Below are 19,579 nucleotides of genomic sequence, written 5' to 3'. Positions count from 1 at the left end.
AACCTTATCTGTACTAAACCTCATCTGCCCTTTATCCAAGTACTTCTGGAGAGAAATTGCATCCTGCTCTGATTTTACGACCTTATACAATTTAGTGTCATCAACAAAGATGGAGACTTTGCTCTCTATGCCAACCTCAAGGTCATTAATAAACAAGTTAAAAGGCATTGGTCTCAGTACCAAACCTTGAGGTACTCCACTTACAACTTTAGACCAACCTGAAAAGGTTCCATTTATGACAACCCTCTGTTGTCTGTCTTTCAACCAGTTTTCAATCCAGGCACATATATTTTTACTAAGACCAATTCCCTTTATTTTGTACACCAACCTCTTGTGTGGCACTGTATCAAAATCCTTTGCAAAATCTAAGACCACCTTACCACCTTAACTGCATTACCCTGGTCTACATTCCTACTTACCTCGTCAAAGCAACTAATAAGGTTAGTTTGGTATGACCTATAGCCTTCATAAATCCATGCGGACTATTACTAATAATTTCGTTATCCATTATGTATTCCTGAATATTATCCCGTACTAAACCTTCAAGTAACTTCCCCACTATTGATGCCAGGCTTACAGGTCTGTAATTCCCTGGTTGTGATCTAGCTCCCATTTTAAATATAGGCACCATTATGCCAATCATGTGGTACTGAGCCTGTGAAAATTGAGCCCATGAATATTAAATAAAACAGTTTGGCTATTACTGAACTTAGCTCCTTAAGAACCCTGGATGTATGCCATTGGGGCGAAGTGCTTTATTTACATAATTTTTTTCAAACCACCTATGCACTTCTTCCTCAGCCAACGACATCTCATAAGGGGAAAAATAGTGTTCGTTAATATAGAGTGTGCACCAAGTGTTCGTTAATATATAGGTTGTGGCTTCCTCCTTGCAATATTTTTGCAATTGACTCCTCCTTGGTAAATACAGAGGCAAATAATTTATTTAAAAAGCACTTCTGCCTACCCCTTGTTTAAAAAAAAAAAAAAAAATAATAGGTAAGTATCTCCGGAAGCTGGGGGTCCCCGGAGCTGAAATGAATGGGGTTCAGCTCGCGCTGCTTCAATCCTGGGGATTTAAAAAATAATAATAATAATTTAAGTGCTTGAATTGCTTTTAATACCTTCGCATTTTCCTTATCTCCAATAATTTGCCTGCCCATCTCCCACTGAAAGCGTTCTATATTCTCTTTTCTATTCTTTTTGTTATTAAGGTACTTAAATAACATATTTTCATATAATATACTTTTTTGTTTTCACATTTGTTTAATCTGATTGGTCTTTTGCAACTTTTGGTCTTTTGCAATTTTTGTTACATTCCTTCTAGCTTTATTAATGGAAAAGCCTGCCTCTCTTCCATTTCTTCTCCAACCTGTTTATTTAGCTAGACTTTTAAATGAGTCTTTTATATTTATTACCCAAGGGTATACACTGTACTAATCTAACGATGTTTTAAAGACTGACCATTTATCTTCCGTATTTTTTCCTGCAAATATGTCATCCCAATTTATTTTCTGTAGTTTATTCCTTCATTTATTCAAATCTGCCTTTACATTTTTGAAAGTCTTTGATGAACCCGTATAATACAGTTTTTGATCCATTTATTTAAAATGAGACCATGTTATGAACCCTGTTTCCCAAATGTTCCCTGACTTGAATATTTGTTATTATTTCTACATTGTTTTATATTACTACATCCAGGAATGCCCCTCTCCTGGTTGGTTCCTCAATAATTTGGGTCATGTACTCTTTTAGAACCTCAAAAAGCTGTTTCCTTTCGTTGTAATGTTAATCTAATTTCTGGAGTCTGTCCTGAAAATTACAATCACCCATTATGAAAACAAAGTTTTGCTGCTTTCTCCATTTGCAAATGTAGTTTGCCTCCCTCAATCTCACAGATATTTGGTGGATCGTTTTGTAGCATATTCCTAGAATTTGTTTAAAAAACTTTTACCTCCACTGCTAATTTCCGTCTACTAAGTCTCTACATGTCATCATTCCCTTCATAAACATCTACCTTTATAATAGGTTTTAAATCTGGTTTAAATATGTAATCATACTCCACCACCTCTTCCATTTGCTCGATCCTTCCGAAAAAGGGAATAACCCTCTAAATGAACTGCCCAGTCGTGAGTTTCATCCCACCATGTTCCAGTAATGCCTATGACAGTGTTTCCCAACCGGGGTTCTGCGGCACCCTCGGGTTCCGCGAGAGGATCCAAAGGGTGCCACGGGACTTCCCCGATCTCCCAAAGCAGGGAAGTTTCCTCTATCCTGATTGGCTGCATTACCTAGCAGCAGCCAATCAGGAGGAGGTTCAGGAGGCTGCAGGGTATGGCCAAGCAGAGGAGAATGAAGCAGCATGGCAAGTAGAGAGGTGAGGCTGTGTGTCTCAATCCTGTGTGTATTTGTTCTGTCGTGTGTGTGTGTGTGTGTTTTCTGTAACTGTCCTGTTGTGTGTGTGTGTGTGTGTGTGTGTTTTCTGAGACTGTCCTGTTGTGTGTGAGTGTTTTCTGTGACTTTCTGCTCCCTCTGACTCCCCTGCCCCCTTCCAAGGCCGCGTCCATAGTGCAGGATATGGCGCGAGCTAGGACGCCAATGCATATGCGCATAGTGCGCGCTAGCACGTGCACATGTGCTACAGAGAGAGCGGTGCTTCGCAAAACAAACAAGTTTATATTTGAAGTGCGAAGCCGGCAGGAGGAAGCGCGGAAGCCAGCACATTCCACTGTGGATGCGGCCTAGCTCCTGTGATCTCTGTCCTCTCTGACTCTGTGACTCCCTCCCCTCTCTGTCTGTCTCTTTCTCCTGTGACAGTCTCTTTGTCCTTTGTTTTCTCTGATCCTGTCCTTTTGTAGGGGTGCCCCAGCAACTGCGCACTGTGGTTAGGTGTGCCCCAAGAGAAAGAAGGTTGAAAACCACTGGCCTATGATATCATATTGCTCCCTTCTGGCTATTAATTGAAGCTCCTCCATTTTACTGTATGCCAGGCTTCTTGCATTAGCAAGCATGCATTTAAGGTTTTGCTAGTCTGTGCTACTGTTATCTTACCTGCTCCTGCCTTTCTCCTATTGAATTTAGTCTTTAGAAGTTTACTAGTAGATAATTTGCAAAATAAAGGTTATGAAACAAACAGGTCTTTACAGTTTTGAAAGTACTGCAGGATTTTATTAAATATCAGCCATTTGTACATAGTGGAAGTGATGTTACTTTACATTCATGTTGTGTAATCAACCATAAGAAAATCCTTCTAATATGACCTTTATGAAGTAATATAGGGGATCCATCTATATTGTCAAAAAAGATTATACCATTGTGTATCAATTTAGTGGCAAAAACATGAATTAAATGTTATACAGGTTTCGGTCTGTAGCTTTCTTAGGGCTGCTCTACAGTGCGTGCTGGTGCGCGCACAGGCGCACCACGCGTTTCGTTTATATATTGCAGTGATGCAGGCGGCAAGGGGCCGTGACTATGACGTCACAGCGTTAGGGCGCGCTCTGATTGGCCTACGTCTCGGCAGCAGGGCGAAAATATAATTTTCATTATATTTTCTCCTGTCTGCCGTGCCACCACTCACGGCCGTGCACACGCGCGCGTCCCATCTATACAAACGGATGCCAAACACAGCCAACTATGATTGACGCGCGCACATGGCGGAGGGATCGCGAGCACTGTATAAGAAGCCGTATGTTATGTACTTGCATGTAAATGATTATGCGATTAACATACTGTACCTGAAGATGGAGGTCTTGCATTATCTCATTCCTGCAGACACAGAGGCATGCAGCATTTTCAAAGTCCATTGCATTCTCTGATGTCTCCGGGTAATTATCTATGGGGACAAAGTTTTGTTTCGTCGTTGGTAAAGAAATAACTAAAACCAGGCTGGCTACACTCTGAACTCTTGCATGCATCTGAAATCGAATGAATTATGAGCCACTTACATGACATGAAAGCATACTGTATGTCTGCAATGCTCTGTGCGGGAGCCATTTTATTATATCTTCATTGCGCGGGAGCCATTTTATTATATCTTCACTGCACGGGAGCCATTTTATTATATCTTCACTGCGCGGGAGCCATTTTATTATATCTTCACTGCGCGGGAGCCATTTTATATATCTTCACTGCGCGGGAGCCATTTTGTTATATCTTCACTGCGCGGGAGGCATTTTATTATATCTTCACTGCGCGGGAGGCATTTTATTATATCTTCACTGCGCGGGAGCCCTTTTATTATATCTTCACTGCGCGGGAGCCATTTTATATATCTTCACTGCGCGGGAGCCATTTTATTATATCTTCACTGCGCGGGAGCCATTTTATTATATCTTCACTGCGCGGGAGCCATTTTATATATCTTCACTGCGCGGGAGCCATTTTATTATATCTTCACTGCGCGGGGGCCATTTTATTATATCTTTACTGCGCGGGAGCCATTTTATTATATCTTCACTGCGCGGGAGCCATTTTATTATATCTTCACTGCGCGGGAGCCATTTTATTATATCTTCACTGTCGCTCATCTGTGCTGAAGCAGGGATATCACTAAAACCAGTCCTGTTGGTGGCACTTGAGGACTGGAGTTTGTTGGCCCCTGCTTTACATTGATTTACCATAGACAAAGCTTTAGAAAGATCTCTATAATATTCATGTAGGAAAAAAAAAAGCTGTGTGTGCTGTGCACGCGCATAGTAAGTGAAACTTCATTGACTTTTGTCACAGAAATTGACTTATAACGCGCGTGCTCGGCACACATGTGTCAGTGTGTCAGTCAGTGAGTATGTATGTGTTTGTTTGTGTGTGTGTGTGTCAGTCAGTGTATGTATCTGTGCCGGTCAGTGTATGTATCTGTACCGGTCAGTGTGTGTATTTGTGTCAGTCATTTTGTGTGTGTGTGTGTGTGTGTGTGTGTGTGTGTGTGAGTGTATGTCTCTCTCTCTCTGTGTTGTGTGAATGTCTCTCTGTGTCGGTCAGTGAGTGTATGTGTGTCAGTCAGTGTGCGTGCGTATGTGTGTCAGTGTGTGTGCGTATGTGTGACAGTCAGTGTGCGTGCGCGTGCGTCAAAGTGTGCATGCGTCAGTGTGTGTGTGTATGTGTTTATTGGCAGCAGTACCAGCATCATGAATGTTGAGCGGGTGGGGGAGCTCACAGTGGGGGGGAAGGAATAGGCACATCATTCAGGGGCGGTGTTCGGTACATCACTGGGGTGTGCGTGCGTGTGTCAGTGTGTGTCAGAGTGTGCGCGTGCGTGCTTCAGTGTGTGCGCGTGCGTGCGTCAGAGTGTGTGCGCGTGCGTCAGAGTGTGTGCGTGCGTCAGAGTAAGTGTGTGTGTGTGTGTCAGTCAGTGTGTGTGTGTGCGTCAGAGTAAGTGTGTGTGTGTCATTGTGTGTATGTGTCAGTCAATGTGTGTATGTCAGTGTGTGCGTGTCTGTCAGTGTGTGTGTGTCTGTCAGTGTATGTGTATCTCTCTGTGTGTACCGTATGTCTCTCTGTCTGTGTCCTGCCCCCTCTCTCCTGACTCCCCCCACCCCCGACGGAGCTGCGGACCCGGGGGGCTCAGTCTGAGTTTTGTGAGCAGATACCCCCCCACCCCCCGGCGGCGCGCTCAAGCTCCCCCCTTCCCCACAACCCGGTGGCGCGCTCAAGCTCCCCCCTTCCCCACAACCCGGCGGCGCGCTCAAGCTCCCCCCTTCCCCACAACCCGGCGGCGCGCTCAAGCTCCCCCCCCCCCGGCGGCGCGCTCAAGCTCCCCCCCCCCCGGCGGCGCGCTCAAGCTCCCCCGCCCGGCGGCGCGCTCAAGCTCCCCCCTTCCCCCCCCCCCCCCCCCGGCGGCGCGCTCAAACCACCCTATTCCCAGGCGCCGCTGCCAGCCGCTTCTGCGCATGCGTGGCGCGCGGCATGGCAGTGGGCGGGGAACGGCGCCGCAGAGGAGTCTCCCGCCCCGCGGCAGAGGAGTCTCCCGCCCGGCGGCAGAGGAGTGTCCAGCCCCGCGGCAGAGGACTCTCCAGCCCGTGTATCCTGTGGCAGCAAGCCCACCTGCGGAGGTATGTGTATGTAATTATGTGTGTTTGTTTGTGTCAGTGTGTTTGAGTGTGTTTGCTCCGGGGGCAGGGGGACTTGCAGGGTGACAGAGGAGTGCAAAGCCGGGGCCATGAGTGTTTGCTCCGGGGGCAGGGGGACTTGCAGGGTGACAGAGGAGTGCAAAGCCGGGGCCATGAGTGTTTGCTCCGGGGGCAGGGGGACTTGCAGGGTGACAGAGGAGTGCAAAGCCGGGGCCATGAGTGTTTGCTCCGGGGGCAGGAGGACTTGCAGGGTGACAGAGGAGTGCAAAGCCGGGGCCATGAGTGTTTGCTCCGGGGGCAGGGGGACTTGCAGGGTGACAGAGGAGTGCAAAGCCGGGGCCATGAGTGTTTGCTCCGGGGGCAGGGGGACTTGCAGGGTGACAGAGGAGTGCAAAGCCGGGGCCATGAGTGTTTGCTCCGGGGGTAGGGGGACTTGCAGGGTGACAGAGGAGTGCAAAGCCGGGGCCATGAGTGTTTGCTCCGGGGGCAGGGGGACTTGCAGGGTGACAGAGGAGTGCAAAGCCGGGGCCATGAGTGTTTGCTCCGGGGGCAGGGGGACTTGCAGGGTGACAGAGGAGTGCAAAGCCGGGGCCATGAGTGTTTGCTCCGGGGGCAGGGGGACTTGCAGGGTGACAGAGGAGTGCAAAGCCGGGGCCATGAGTGTTTGCTCCGGGGGCAGGGGGACTTGCAGGGTGACAGATGAGTCTGTATGCTTCTGACATAAGAGGAGGAATAACAGCGGTGGGACCGGAGCAGCTTCAGACAGCTGACGGAGTTCCCCCACCAGCGCCTGAGGTCACTGGGACGTATAGTAGCGTTAGGAGCGGCGCCGGCGGCGATTGCGGCCGTGTGGGGGGAGCGGGGGCCATTAGGAGCGGCGCCGGCGGCTATCGCCGCCGCATCTGATTTATGGAGCGGGTGTGATGTCAGTGTTGGGGTCGGGCTGAGCCAGAACACAGCCCGGCCTCAACTGCCAGCACTGACGTCACATCCGTTTCATTTCTGTCTCCACAATTCTTTTTTGCCCTAGTTTGAATGAGGTGCCACTAAGGAAGTTTCACTTCAAAAATAGAAAGTCAAGAGAAATGATGTGTAAAAAAGAAACAACTGGGTTTGTAAAGTCACATTTAGCAGTACTCTGACAGCCGGCTGTCCAATAGGAAAGTTCCTTCTCCTGCTCCGGTCACATGGTCCCAGCTCACAGTATGGAGTCCTGCAGCTCCCACATGACTGTGATACTGCCCCTCCGTCCCCGCACCTCTGCTTACCTGTTCAGATGTCCGCGCGGGCTTCCAGCAGGTAAGTTACAGATACTTTTCAACTACCCTGACATTACCCGGCGCCGGGTCCACTTTCCAGCTGCCAGGTCCGTGTAGCTGAAAAGTCACAGGGTAACGGGTAGTACCCGGTACATCACTACTTAAGATTTATGTGCACTTAAAGCAGCAGTTCTCTAGCAGTGAACCAATTGTATCTAATATCTGCCCAGTCAATCATATTCTAGGAACTACACTGCCCAAAATGCTGTGCAAGAAAAGAATTAAATAACCCAGAGCAAGCGATTGATTACAGGAGAACGGATTGATCTGCAGCTCAGCTAATCACTTGTCAATGTGCAGATTGTATTGATGCACATATTGAATAATAAAATATTATATATATACTGTATATATATTTTTTTTTTCTTCCCAAACGGCAGCTTGAACTGCAGCATTAAAAAGGCAATTCAGTTGAAAAAATATATTTACTTTATCTTGGTTTACTTTAATGTCCGGTAGGCCTATTCCTCCTCTGCAATTATCCCTATGCTGTGCCTTTGGTTTTGCTGTAATTTAATTGTTTTTGAATTTGTAAAAAAAAAAATAGGGGGGGGGGGAGCCTAAAATTAACCAAAATAAATCTGGGCAAACATTTTAAAACGTCTCACCCACTTTATTAAAGAAAAAAAAAATGATCAGTGCAAAGATAAAACTCTCAGTTTGGGCTAGAAATTTCACATTTGAGCCCGTCCTGCCTTAAATCAGCGGAAAAAAATCTAGTCTACAGTATTTAGAACCAATTTCTAGATGCTGCACTGCATGGGAAATAAAAGTCAATATGCACATTACCGGTTTTGTTTAGCAAGGGACGCGGAAATAATAAAGATACCAGTACATTACAATTAAACTGAAGCCGCTATGTAGCAGATTAAAATCATGATTTGAACTCATATTGCGGGCTTGTACACTCGGCACAGACACTAGTTGTTCTTTCAGAGGGATATCTGTACACAAGCCAATGCCTCACAGTAATACAATAATAAACTCACTGTATAGGATGTGTTCTGTTGCTTACAATGACCTTAAACTATAACGTTTTACAGCATTCAGCGAGTGAAAAGACGGAATACATACAGAACGCTGGGATAAGAAACCACAACACTTTTCAACAGCATTCTCAAGGCGTAAGTCAGAAGCTCAACCATTGTGTACTCACTTCCTTTAAAGTAATAATGTTAAAATGACTAATCCGTCATCCCTCAAACTACTGTTACCCAGTGCCCCCCACCCCCCAGCTGTAACAACGTTTGCAGGAACAAAGCTGCACTGTAGGATATTGTACTGCTGGGGTGTGTAAACTGGGGGGCACACCCCAACATTTTCTGGGGAGGGGCGCAGCATTTACAGATTAAATGCCGGGGGAGTGTGCAAGGCCTCTGTAGATCCCCCCTTACCTTGTCTCCGGTGGCTTCTGGCGCCATGAGTCAAATGGCACTGTGGGGTTAAATGGCAACGCGACGTCAGATGACACCGGAGAAAAGGTAAGGGGGGGGGGGCGCGAGCAGGGGGCCAGAGACAAAAAAGTTTGCGAACCCCTGTACTGTAGGGGTAGCCAACTCCAGTCCTCAAGGCTACCGACAGGTCAGGTTTTCAGGATATCCCAGCTTCAGCACAGGTGGCTCAATCAGAGGCTCAGAAGACTGAGCCTCTGATTCAGTCCCTGCTTCAGCACAGGTAGCTCATTGAGTCACATGACCTGTTGGTAGCCCCTCAGAACTGAAGTTGGCTACCCCTGCAATACTGTATATATATATATGGTAAATCTGTTACTAACATATGGGGGTTGCAAGGCAAGGCTTTGTATTTTGATCTCTTCATTTGAGACATGTTCGTTCAGTACTTGCACACCTGTGTTTTCAGTAGGCGTATCCTTCATACTGCAGCCGCTCCTTATACCTTCAGCAGTGCGTGCTTTTGTAATCTCTCCCGTCAGTTTAATGTCACAGTTGCTACAGCATAGCATTGCCAGACTTCTGCATTGGTCAGGTGACACAACACAGAATGTGGGTGATAAAATAAGGCTGCGCTTATAGTGCCGGCGACAGCGCGTCAAAACAAATGCATTGCCGCCGTCGCATGCACTTATAGTAAGCGACACCGTCGCGACCGTCGGCACTATAAGCGTTGCCTAAGAGAAAGCACAAAGGAGAAGGTTTTAATACAAATCTGGGACAAACACTACACGTTCCCAATTGTGCCATAGTTTCTCACCGCAATATGGTGGTAAAATTAAGCTGCCTGCAGCTTTAAAAAATCAGGAAGCTTTGCTTCCGTTCAGAAAGGAATAAAACACCTTCCTTTTTAAACAAAGCCTGGCAAACAGACTAATACCCTGGCAGTCCGCTTCCCGCCCCTTTGTTGGTCTTCCTCGTGCTCCCCCTATATCGGGCCTGGCCAACTCCAGTTCTCAAGGGCCATCAACAGGTCAGGTTTTCAGGATGTCCCTGCTTCAGCACAGGTGGCTCCATCAGTGAGTGATCCTGTGCTGAAGCATGATATCCAGAAAACCTGACCTATTAGTGGCCCTGAAGGACTGGAGTTGGTCAACGCTGTCCTACATGTTTTCGGTAGGTCCCGGTTCTAGGTCGGGGATGGGTGTCCTCCCCAAATTCCTACACGAGCTCTACCACAGAGTTTTCTTGAGGAGGTGTGCGTTAGAAAAAGTTCAAAATAAAAAAATCTGGAAGTGCTGCAGCTTTCTTGGCCTCGGTCTTAATAAACAATTGTTAGTTTGTTGAAGTTTGTTGTGTAACAAACTAGCGTCACTAGTTTGTTACACAACAAGCACTAGTACTGCAGACTTTCGAAACAAAAGCCAGAAACCGGGGAAATATGTTTCTAGTATTTCAGTGCCCCCTAAATAATGACACCAGACTGAACCCCACAATCCTGCAGAATACCGTGAAAATTAACCATGGATTAATTTTGGATCTTATAAATGGCATTCATTTAACTCCTTCCCTACCAGAGGCCTGCAATGTACTGAAAGCTCTTCTGGCAAGTAAGGCGTCAAAAGTAGTCTTTTTATTCTGTTTCTGGGTTAAATTTTTGTACAGTTTCAGCAACAAAGGATATCAAAATATTTTCATGACCCAATTTATAATAATAACTATTTCATATAGCGCTTTTCTCCCAATGGGACTCAAAGCGCTTCACAATTACACTAATGTAGTGAGCGGTACGCAGCAGTATACGTAGGAAATCTTACAGACACAGTCCATGGCCAGATGAGCTTCCAATCTATGTTTTGGTGCCTGAGGCACAGGGCGATAAAGTGACTTGCCCAAGGTCACAAGGAAATTGACCAGGTCCCGATTCAAACTCAGTGCGATTGTTTTCAGAGTCAGTGTCTTTACTCACTGAGCCGCTCCTCCTATTTAATACTATATTTGAACAAGCAGTTGCTAAAAATGGCATTTATTTATTTTTAGAACCGCTCCACTGTGTCTTGGACAACAATGCATTGTCAAACCATGCCACACAGACTGCAGCAATGAAAGAGTTATCTAGTAAGTCACTCACGCCATGACAAGTCAGACTGGCAGGTTAGCTTTTCTATTACAGGTCAGCAAAGGACATTAACAACAACTTCTGTCCAATATTTTGCCTGCATTCCCAAGCCGATATTGCATTATAAGGATATATTTGAATCACCATATAAAAAAAAATGTTTATACCTCTGCAGGTGTCAGAACATTCAGATTCTACCGGTACTTTCTCAGAAAAAACCCCCAGAAGAATGGAGAATATTTGCACGTTCTGATACATTTTCCTGAAGCAACACGATGGGCTCTGAAGGATTGCCCAGTGGTAATGTCGCTGAATCCAAGTCACCTTATCTTCCTGTGACACCAAAATTACATGGGATGCTCTAAGGCAGGGGTGCTCAACTCCAGTCCTCAACCAACCCCCCTCCCCCCAACAGGTCTGATTTTCAGGATATCCCAGCTTCAGCACAGGTGGCTCAATCAAAGAGTGAGCCTCTCATTGAACCACCTGTGCTGAAGCAGGGACTGGTTGAGCCACCTGTGCTGAAGCAGGGATATCCTGAAAACCTGACCTGTTTGGGGGGTATTTAGGATTGGAGTTGCGCACCCCTGTTCTAAGGGGCCTAAAGAATTCTATATACAGTGCTATTTAGGAAAATGAAATGCATTGTCATGATATTTACAGATTGCAGGTTGCTACCAATTGTAACAAAACAAACTAAGGCCGCGTTTATAATGCCGGCGCCGGCGATGCTGACGTCACGCTGCGGTCGCTGGAAAAATCAAATTGAAGTGACTTCCAGCGATCGCGAACAAGCCGTCGCGCCGCTCCTACTATAACCGCACACAATGGCGTCAATACATTTGCTTTGACGAGACGTCGTGTCGCTGTCACTATAAGCGCGGCCTACGGTTGGAAAGGGGACACTGCACAGTTGCCGTCACTGTTATGTCGCTTTGTCATTTTTTGTGATATTATTATTAATTATATGTGTGTAATACAATTATTTCTATATTTGCAATCTCGGGCCTCTTTTTTCACCTGATTTTTTTTTTAATGCATATTGTCTCTTCCGAGGTCTTATTGAGAAGTGCTGCCAGCTCCATGAAAATACAGACTATGCTATTTATATGGCAGTATGCATCAACTATACATTATACTCTGTGCATCTTTATTGTCCCATGATTTTGCCTACTAGATGCATTAACAGGAGCGCTCCATGTAGTATAATACGATACCCTACCTAGTACAGGCATTTGGATACCATCTATTTTTGCCCTGTTAAGGCCGTGATTATACCCAAAGCGGTATTTTCATTCGCTATCTGTTTGCTTACTGTTCCTCAACGTATAACTCTGCCACAGAGCATATCCACACTTTGCTCTGCTCTGCGACTTACTACACCAATTCAGAGGTTTGAGTATTTCTTGGTATCCTTACTGCTTAGGAATTGGTTTTGTTGTGTCTTTACCAGTGTGTAATACTGATTGAGTGTGGGCTTAATAGAATTCTATGCAAGTTTATTGCACTATTTCTAGTTATACAACTGTGATGGTATTTAGAGATTATATGGATGTTTATATACTGTATAACATAGTCTCTTTGATCATTCATATTGGTGCCTAACACTATTACTATATTAAACCAGGTGATCGGTCTATGACATTCTGCTTTATTATCTGCCCTGTTCATCTTGCGAGTTTAACAGATGCATTGTAACAGTTTAGGCATTGTTGCAGTCTAGGCAGTCACTTTTTGTAGAAGTTGCATTTCTTGCATTGAACACTTTTTTAGCTCTACCATAGGCTTTGGAATAGTACACTTTGCTGTAGCTTATTAGTACTCATATATACTCCTGCATAACATTTTTAGGCTAATTATGCTATAGCCAGACACATAGCTTATTTTAGTGTCTTGGGGGAGATATTTATATCTTTGTCCCCCGCTTTAGCATTGAGTTATTTGTGTACTTTTTGCCCACTTTTGGGTGTGTTCCTGACCTATTATAGGCAGGATGTGGAGACGGTCCACTAAATGTTTTTTCGTTTTTTATCGTAGTCTGTCTATTTGTTCCTTTGCATTTGTTTGTTCATTCAAAACATTTTTGATCTTTTGTACCTTCCTTAGAATGCCTTACTTTGGAGTTTCTGTAAGCCCTGATCTGTGGGGCTTACAACTTTCTCTTGGTTGATGTTGATTGATATATATATATATTTACTCCAGGGAGCATCACCTGTATTACACATCATTAGTATTACACAGGGTTAATTGGTAGGTACTTTTACTTGGTAGCAGTGCTTTTTCAGCCCTTTTGCTTTAGTGATATTAACTTGGTATCTGGGAAGTTGGTTAAGCCTCTCCAGTTACGCCAGGGTGAGAAGTTGCGGGTATTATGTGTGCATGGGTGTACGCTTCCGTACGTCACGACTTTTATAAAAGTAAAAGTCGAGGGGCAAGTCATCCAAACTACGGCAGCAATTGTACCAAAATTGCCCCATTCCCTAGTTTTAGGTTGTAGTTTTCCTGGTTTTGACACCCTGATCAGAGGACAACTCACCTTAAACAATCCTACTCCGGATGATGTTTTTCCAATTACTGACCCTGAATTAGTCTGAGGTGTCTAAAACCCCTAAATCAAAACGAGAACGTAGGAAGGACAAAAAAAATCCGCCCCCACCCCAGTTAGCACTGGTTACTACTCCTAACAGAGGGAGAACAGAGGATGAGGAGTTGTCAGAGACAGGGCTTGTTGACACTCAGGAGTCAGTTACCCGTAGATGTAATAGGTCAAACTCCAGAAGAGGAAAGTTTTGGAAGTCTAGAACTTGCCCCAAGTAATTTTGGTAGGGAACAGGCTAATGATCCCCAGTAGAAAAATGGGTTTAACCAATCGGTAGAAGTTAATGGGGTCCCGGTAGAAGGAACAACCAAGGACTCCTATCCCTATTTTTGTATTAAAAACGATTTGTTGTACCTTGTGAGCTAAGAAGAGGGCCAAGAAATAGAAAAGTTGTTAGTACCCAGTTCACTAGTAAGGAAGGTCCTGGAGCTATCACACTCTCACTTATTGGGGGGTCATCTTGTAGTGGAGAAAACACAGAAAGGAATCCTAAAAAGATTTTACTGGCCAGGGATATATAATGCAGAATAAAGGTTCTGTGCCTCCTGCCAAGAGTGTCAGTTGACAGCCCCCCGACAAAGCTTGAGGGCCCTGTTAGTTCCTATGCCTATTATTGAGATTCCATTTGAGAGGATTGCTATGGATATAGTGGGTCCCTTGGAGAAATCTGCCAAGGGTTATCAATACATCCTAGGAATTCTAGATTATGACACTCGCTATCCAGAGGCGGTGACCTTACGTATTTTCCAGCGTACCAGGGAAAACTAGGGTGGTTGCCCATGATATAGTCACCAAGCCGGGAATAACCATTAAGATAAGACCTTACAGGATTCCAGAAGCCAAAAGAGGGGCTATTCAATCAGAGGTAAAGAAGATGCTAGACCTAGGGGTAATTGAGGAGTCCCATAGTCAATGGTCCAGCCCTATCGTCTTGGTACCTAAGCCTGATGGGTCAATACAGTTTTGTAATGATTTTAGAAAAGTTTATGAAGTCTCAAAGTTTGACGTCTGTCCTATGCCCCGGGTAGACAAGTTAATTGGGTGGTTGGCGAGGGCCCGTTTTCTAACCACTTTAGATCTTACAAAGGGTTATTGGCAAATCCCATTAACAGAGTCAGCAAAAGAGAAAACAGCGTTCTCCACACCCGATGGCCTCTTCCAGTACACCCCGTTTTACCCTTTGGTCTTCATGGGGCGCCTGCAACCTTCCAAATATTGATGAATAAATTGTTACAGCCGCACTCGAACTATGCCTCAGCATACTTAGATGATGTGGTAATTCATAGTCCAGATTGGGACTCCCCTCTACAAAAGGTTGAGGGAGTGTTGAGAACCATTCGAGAGGCGGGTCTCACAGCTAACCCAGCTAAACATTCAGTCGGCCTAGCAGAAGCAAAATATCTGGGCTATGTTGTGGGAAGGGGGACTGTAAAACCTCAGCTCAATAAAGTAGAAGTCATTGAGAATTGGCCCCGTCCCCTTAGTAAAAAAAAACAGATTAGGACATTTCAAGGCATTGTGGGTTACTACAGGCGATTTATACCCCATTTTGCAACCCGGGCTCCACAGCTTTCAGACTTAGTAAAAACAAGGGCACCCGATGTGGTAAAATGGAGCAGTGGTGCGGAGACCGCGTTTTTAGACCTGCGTACAGTGCTCTGTAGTCACCCAGTCTTGGTAGCCCCAGCTTTTACAAAATAATTTTTTCTACAAGTGGATGCCACCGAAGTAGGTCTCGGAGCAGTACTGTCCCAGTTTGTAGGAGATGAGGAACACCCCAGTCTTGTATTTAAGTCGCAAATTGTGTCCCCGCGAACAAAGATATGCCACAGTAGAAAAAGAATGTTTGGCCGTAAAGTGGGCAACAGACAATTTAAAGTATTACCTATTAGGCAGGTCTTTCACCCTCATTACAGACCATGCAAACTTACAGTGGATGCATAGAAACAAAGAAAATAATTCTAGTGTTACCCGCTGGTTTCTGTCATTACAACCCTTCAATTTCACAGTGCAGCATCGGCCAGGCATACTGCATGGTAATGCGGACGCACTTTCTAAGGTGCACAGGCTGCTCCACATGGTAATGTTACGCTGGGGAGGGGAATATGTGACAGAGTCATAGACTCTGTATATGTTAGTGGGATGTTGCATTATGCCTGCTTTCCAGTATGTGATGAGTTAACTCCACTAGTTAGACAGGCCACAGGTGATCCTAATTAAGTGAGCTCACCTGCTTTAAAAAGGGGAAGAGGAAATGCCTCTGGGGCAGCAGTCTCTCTCAGACACTGAGAGGACAGAGGAGAGCTGACAGATCGACCCAAGCTGCTCACACATATGCTGTCTCGAATGGAATAAAGCTCCCAGGTAAGGAGCCAAGTGGTATCACCAAATATTGTTGGTCAGGTCTAGTTTAGCTAGCCAGCCGGGTAGATAGGCAAGCCTAACAGGGATAGGTTTTGGTTTATGTTTTGTTTTTACTTAAAGGGACAGAGCACCCATTCTTGTTATATTTTTGGACAAGTAAAACCACCAGCATATTATTTCACCGGAAGAATTGTGTTGCCTCCTCACTAACCACGGTCATCCTGCCACACATATATATATAAAGCTCGCACAAATAAAAGCATTTCGTTAGCCACAGAACGGTATCATCTATTTATTTTTTGATTATTGAAGCTCGGCTAACACGGTACTGATACCTCTACACACACACACACACACACACACACAGTGGTCGACAAATCACAAAAAAATCCCCCCCCCCCACCTCCCGGGCAATTCTGCTATATATTACATACACACACACACTTTGAATGATGTAGTGCAACCTGTCTGGCATCCAAACTAGTTTTTCCAGAGAAATTGGGAAACTCAGCTCATCATCCTGTATATAATGTATCAGATATAAGCTGGCAGGAGTGCATGCAAACATTTATTTGGCAACATCTATTTAAACACGAGCTGTAATTGTGTGAAAATCATGGTTTTCGCAATTACTTTCCAGTGTCAGACTTGGCTTTGTGTCTGTGACATGAGCAGATGTGCAAAAGGGAACAAATGAAGAATGAAATATGCCAAGGCCGCATCATTTGCGATCACTTGATCATTTTCAGGTATCACAGTGCTGCTAGTCAGACACTGCAGGCCAAGGCAAGATGGAGGGCATATTGTCATCAATACAGCTGTGCCCTTGTCACACCTGTACTGAATAGCAACATAATACACACAAAATTAAACATAGTGAAGAGTATTGCAACATGGAGGTCTCCACAAGTGGTTGATATTAATATATAGGAGGTAGTGCCAACATTTCAGAGTCCTTAAAAGTTGGAAGATGTCTCCCAGCAGCTGTAATACTGTACTCTCTTCTTTCAAAAGGCACATGAAAATATTATTGTAAAAATGCCATGCGTTGTAGGCCTCTTTGGCAGCAAAAGGGTTAAGCTGCTTAATTAAAAAGATACAAAACATGTATTGTTTAGGATGCTGATGCCCCATCAACTCAGTTGTATTTCCAGTAAAAAGAAGCTTGTGGGGAGCGCAGGTGTCACCATGTGGGAAAAAAAATAAAAATATATAGTGTACTGTAGTATGTTCTACATAAAAAAAACAGCTCAATGAATCACAATTGGGGACTCACAATGTTTCAATAGAATACCAGCAGTTTCGCTTGTCTCCAAGCTTCGTAGAGTTGAACTGCAGCAGTCCACGAGTATATCCAGCACCCCCCTGACCCATGGTTTCCAATTCTGTGATCGATCGCAACCAAAAGTGACGTGACGGGCTAACCGGAAGTGACGCGACGCGATCTCGGGAGAAGGGGCTGATGGTGAACACGAGAGCTGCGCATCTTATTTTTTTATGTGTCTATGCACATAGTGCTAAATGTGAGTGCAATACTTATTGCCTTGAAATATATATATACATTGAACATGCAATGTTGCACTAAGTGTGTCATCTCTTTCATTGCGGGCCTATCCTGCTGAAGCCTGATACTTCACATTAAGCAACCCTTCCATACAACATATACACTGCTGGTATTCAACTGAAACATTGTGAGTCCCCAATTGTGATTCATTGAGCTGTTTTTTTATGTAGAACATACACTACAGTATATAGTTTTATTTTTTTCCCACATGGTGACACCTGCGCTCCCCACAAGCTTCTTTCTACAATCAACAACAGGAGGAAATGGATCTTCTCCTTAAGGGTTGAGCTGCGAAGTTCACTAATTCATTTATTTATTCACTATTCACAATATTTACACTTATTTATAAGCACTTTTTATAAAAGGTTTAATTATAATATTGCACCTCTATTAGAAGCGCCTCACAAACTTTTTTTGCACTTGTCAATTTCCAGTAAGCCAGGATGTGTGAATTGATTGTGTACATTAATTGATCAATACATTACAGTCACACCTTGCAGTGAAGGGTTAAAAACAAATATGAAACCGTTTGTTACATCCATTACCAAACAAATGTGTTGTAATTTTTGCAACAGATGCAAGTAAAGAGTTACATTTTTTTTTTTTTAATACATACGTCATGGCAATTTCACATCATTTTTTTTTTAGCTAAACCACACTGCAATCACTCTGCGTGCATTCCAGAACGCACTCTTATGTAAGCGTGTTATATAGAACAGTTACAATATTTGTTACAATATTTGTACAAGAAAATCACTTTCCAGTACAGGCAAAGTAGTTGGGAAAAGTAGAAAGTCCCTTCTGTTGAATTTCTTCCAATACTCAAAAAAGAAGAAATGAAAAGGTTACTATAAAGCAGGGGTGGGTAACTCCAGTCCTTAAGGGCAACCAACAGGACAGGTTTTCAGGCTATCCCTGCTTCAGCCCAGGTGGCTTAATCAGTGGCTCAGTCAAAGACTGATTGAGCCACTTGGGCTTTAACAGGGATATCCTGAAAACTTGGTCTGTTTGGGGTGGGGGGGGGGGGGAGGGGTCTTGAGGACTGTGGTTGGCCACTCTTTGCTATAAAGTCTTGAGTATAAAGCCCCTCTATAAAAACAAATAGGGAGCAGCGAGTGATGTAAGGCGTACACATTGCAGAAAACATGTAACCCCCCCCAACACAGACATCGATTGTATACAACTTTGTACCATCCTCTGGATTTTTAAGAGCATGATCTGATATTGAACGAAGGTATTGTCTGTGCTGGGACCAAACAGTTTGAGATACTTTCCTGTATAGTTACCAGTGTTCAAGCTCCCTCCGGGGTTATCAAAATGGCAGCCACATCTTGCAGACCAATAAGTGCGATGTGATCTGTTACAGCCTCCTATTTGGCAGTCATTTAAAGATCAAGGATATAGTGCATTAACATTTACTTTAAGATGACAAACAACACAGAGGGGATGGTAACACACTCACTCTCTCCCCGCTGGTAACACACTCACACTCTCCCCGCTGGTAAGTAAGAAGTGACTTCGGTCGCACGTCAACCCTTCTCCTTAGATAACAGCACCCGATGCGACCGCTCCACTTCTCAGTCAGGAACAGACCGCGATTGCCTCTGCCAGCGTCTCTCAACCGCAGTGGGGGCACTTCGCCGCGTCACGGCCGTCTCAGCAGTCTCCTTCCAATCAGGGCTTCTCAGGAGATTGGGTACAGTGGCCTCAAAGCATCAAAAAAAGGCCCAACATGTTTCGTCCCACCGGACTTCATCTGGGGTCATGACAGTCGGATGAAGTTCGGTGGGACGAAACATGTTGGGCCTTTTTTTGATGCTTTGAGGCCACTGTACCCAATCTCCTGAGAAGCCCTGATTGGAAGGAGACTGCTGAGACGGCCGTGACGCGGCGAAGTGCCCCCACTGCGGTTGAGAGATGCTGGCAGAGGCAATCGCGGTCTGTTCCTGACTGAGAAGTGGAGCGGTCGCATCGGGTGCTGTTATCTTATGAGAAGGGTTGAAGTGCGACCGAAGTCATTTCTTGTTTACTTACAAGCGGGGAGAATGAGTGTGTTACCAGCGGGGAGAGTGAGTGTGTTACCAGCGGGGAGAGTGAGTGTGTTGTTACCAGCGGGGAGAGTGAGTGTGTTACCAGCGGGGAGAGTGAGTGTGTT

General features: G+C 44.9%; 1 protein-coding gene across 4 annotated transcripts in view; it reads right to left on the bottom strand.

The window, feature by feature from the left end:
* The window catches only part of LOC142501842 (uncharacterized), a 58,583-nt gene that overhangs the window by 34,668 nt on the left and 4,336 nt on the right, over nucleotides 1-19,579 (bottom strand). For 3 of the 4 annotated variants that reach the window (XM_075612338.1, XM_075612335.1, XM_075612339.1), the window contains exon 2: nucleotides 3,738-3,835. In XM_075612338.1, the coding sequence (XP_075468453.1) occupies nucleotides 3,738-3,835 (98 nt within the window). Of the gene's footprint in view, nucleotides 1-3,737; nucleotides 3,836-7,336; nucleotides 7,442-19,579 lie in introns of those variants that run through there. The other variant, XM_075612337.1, reaches the window with a different exon arrangement.

Source organism: Ascaphus truei, chromosome 8, assembly GCF_040206685.1.
Source record: "Ascaphus truei isolate aAscTru1 chromosome 8, aAscTru1.hap1, whole genome shotgun sequence".
In the NCBI taxonomy this organism is placed as follows: domain Eukaryota; kingdom Metazoa; phylum Chordata; class Amphibia; order Anura; family Ascaphidae; genus Ascaphus; species Ascaphus truei.
The sequence above is the reverse complement of the archived record's forward strand: the minus strand, read 5'-3'. Positions and strand labels throughout refer to the sequence as shown.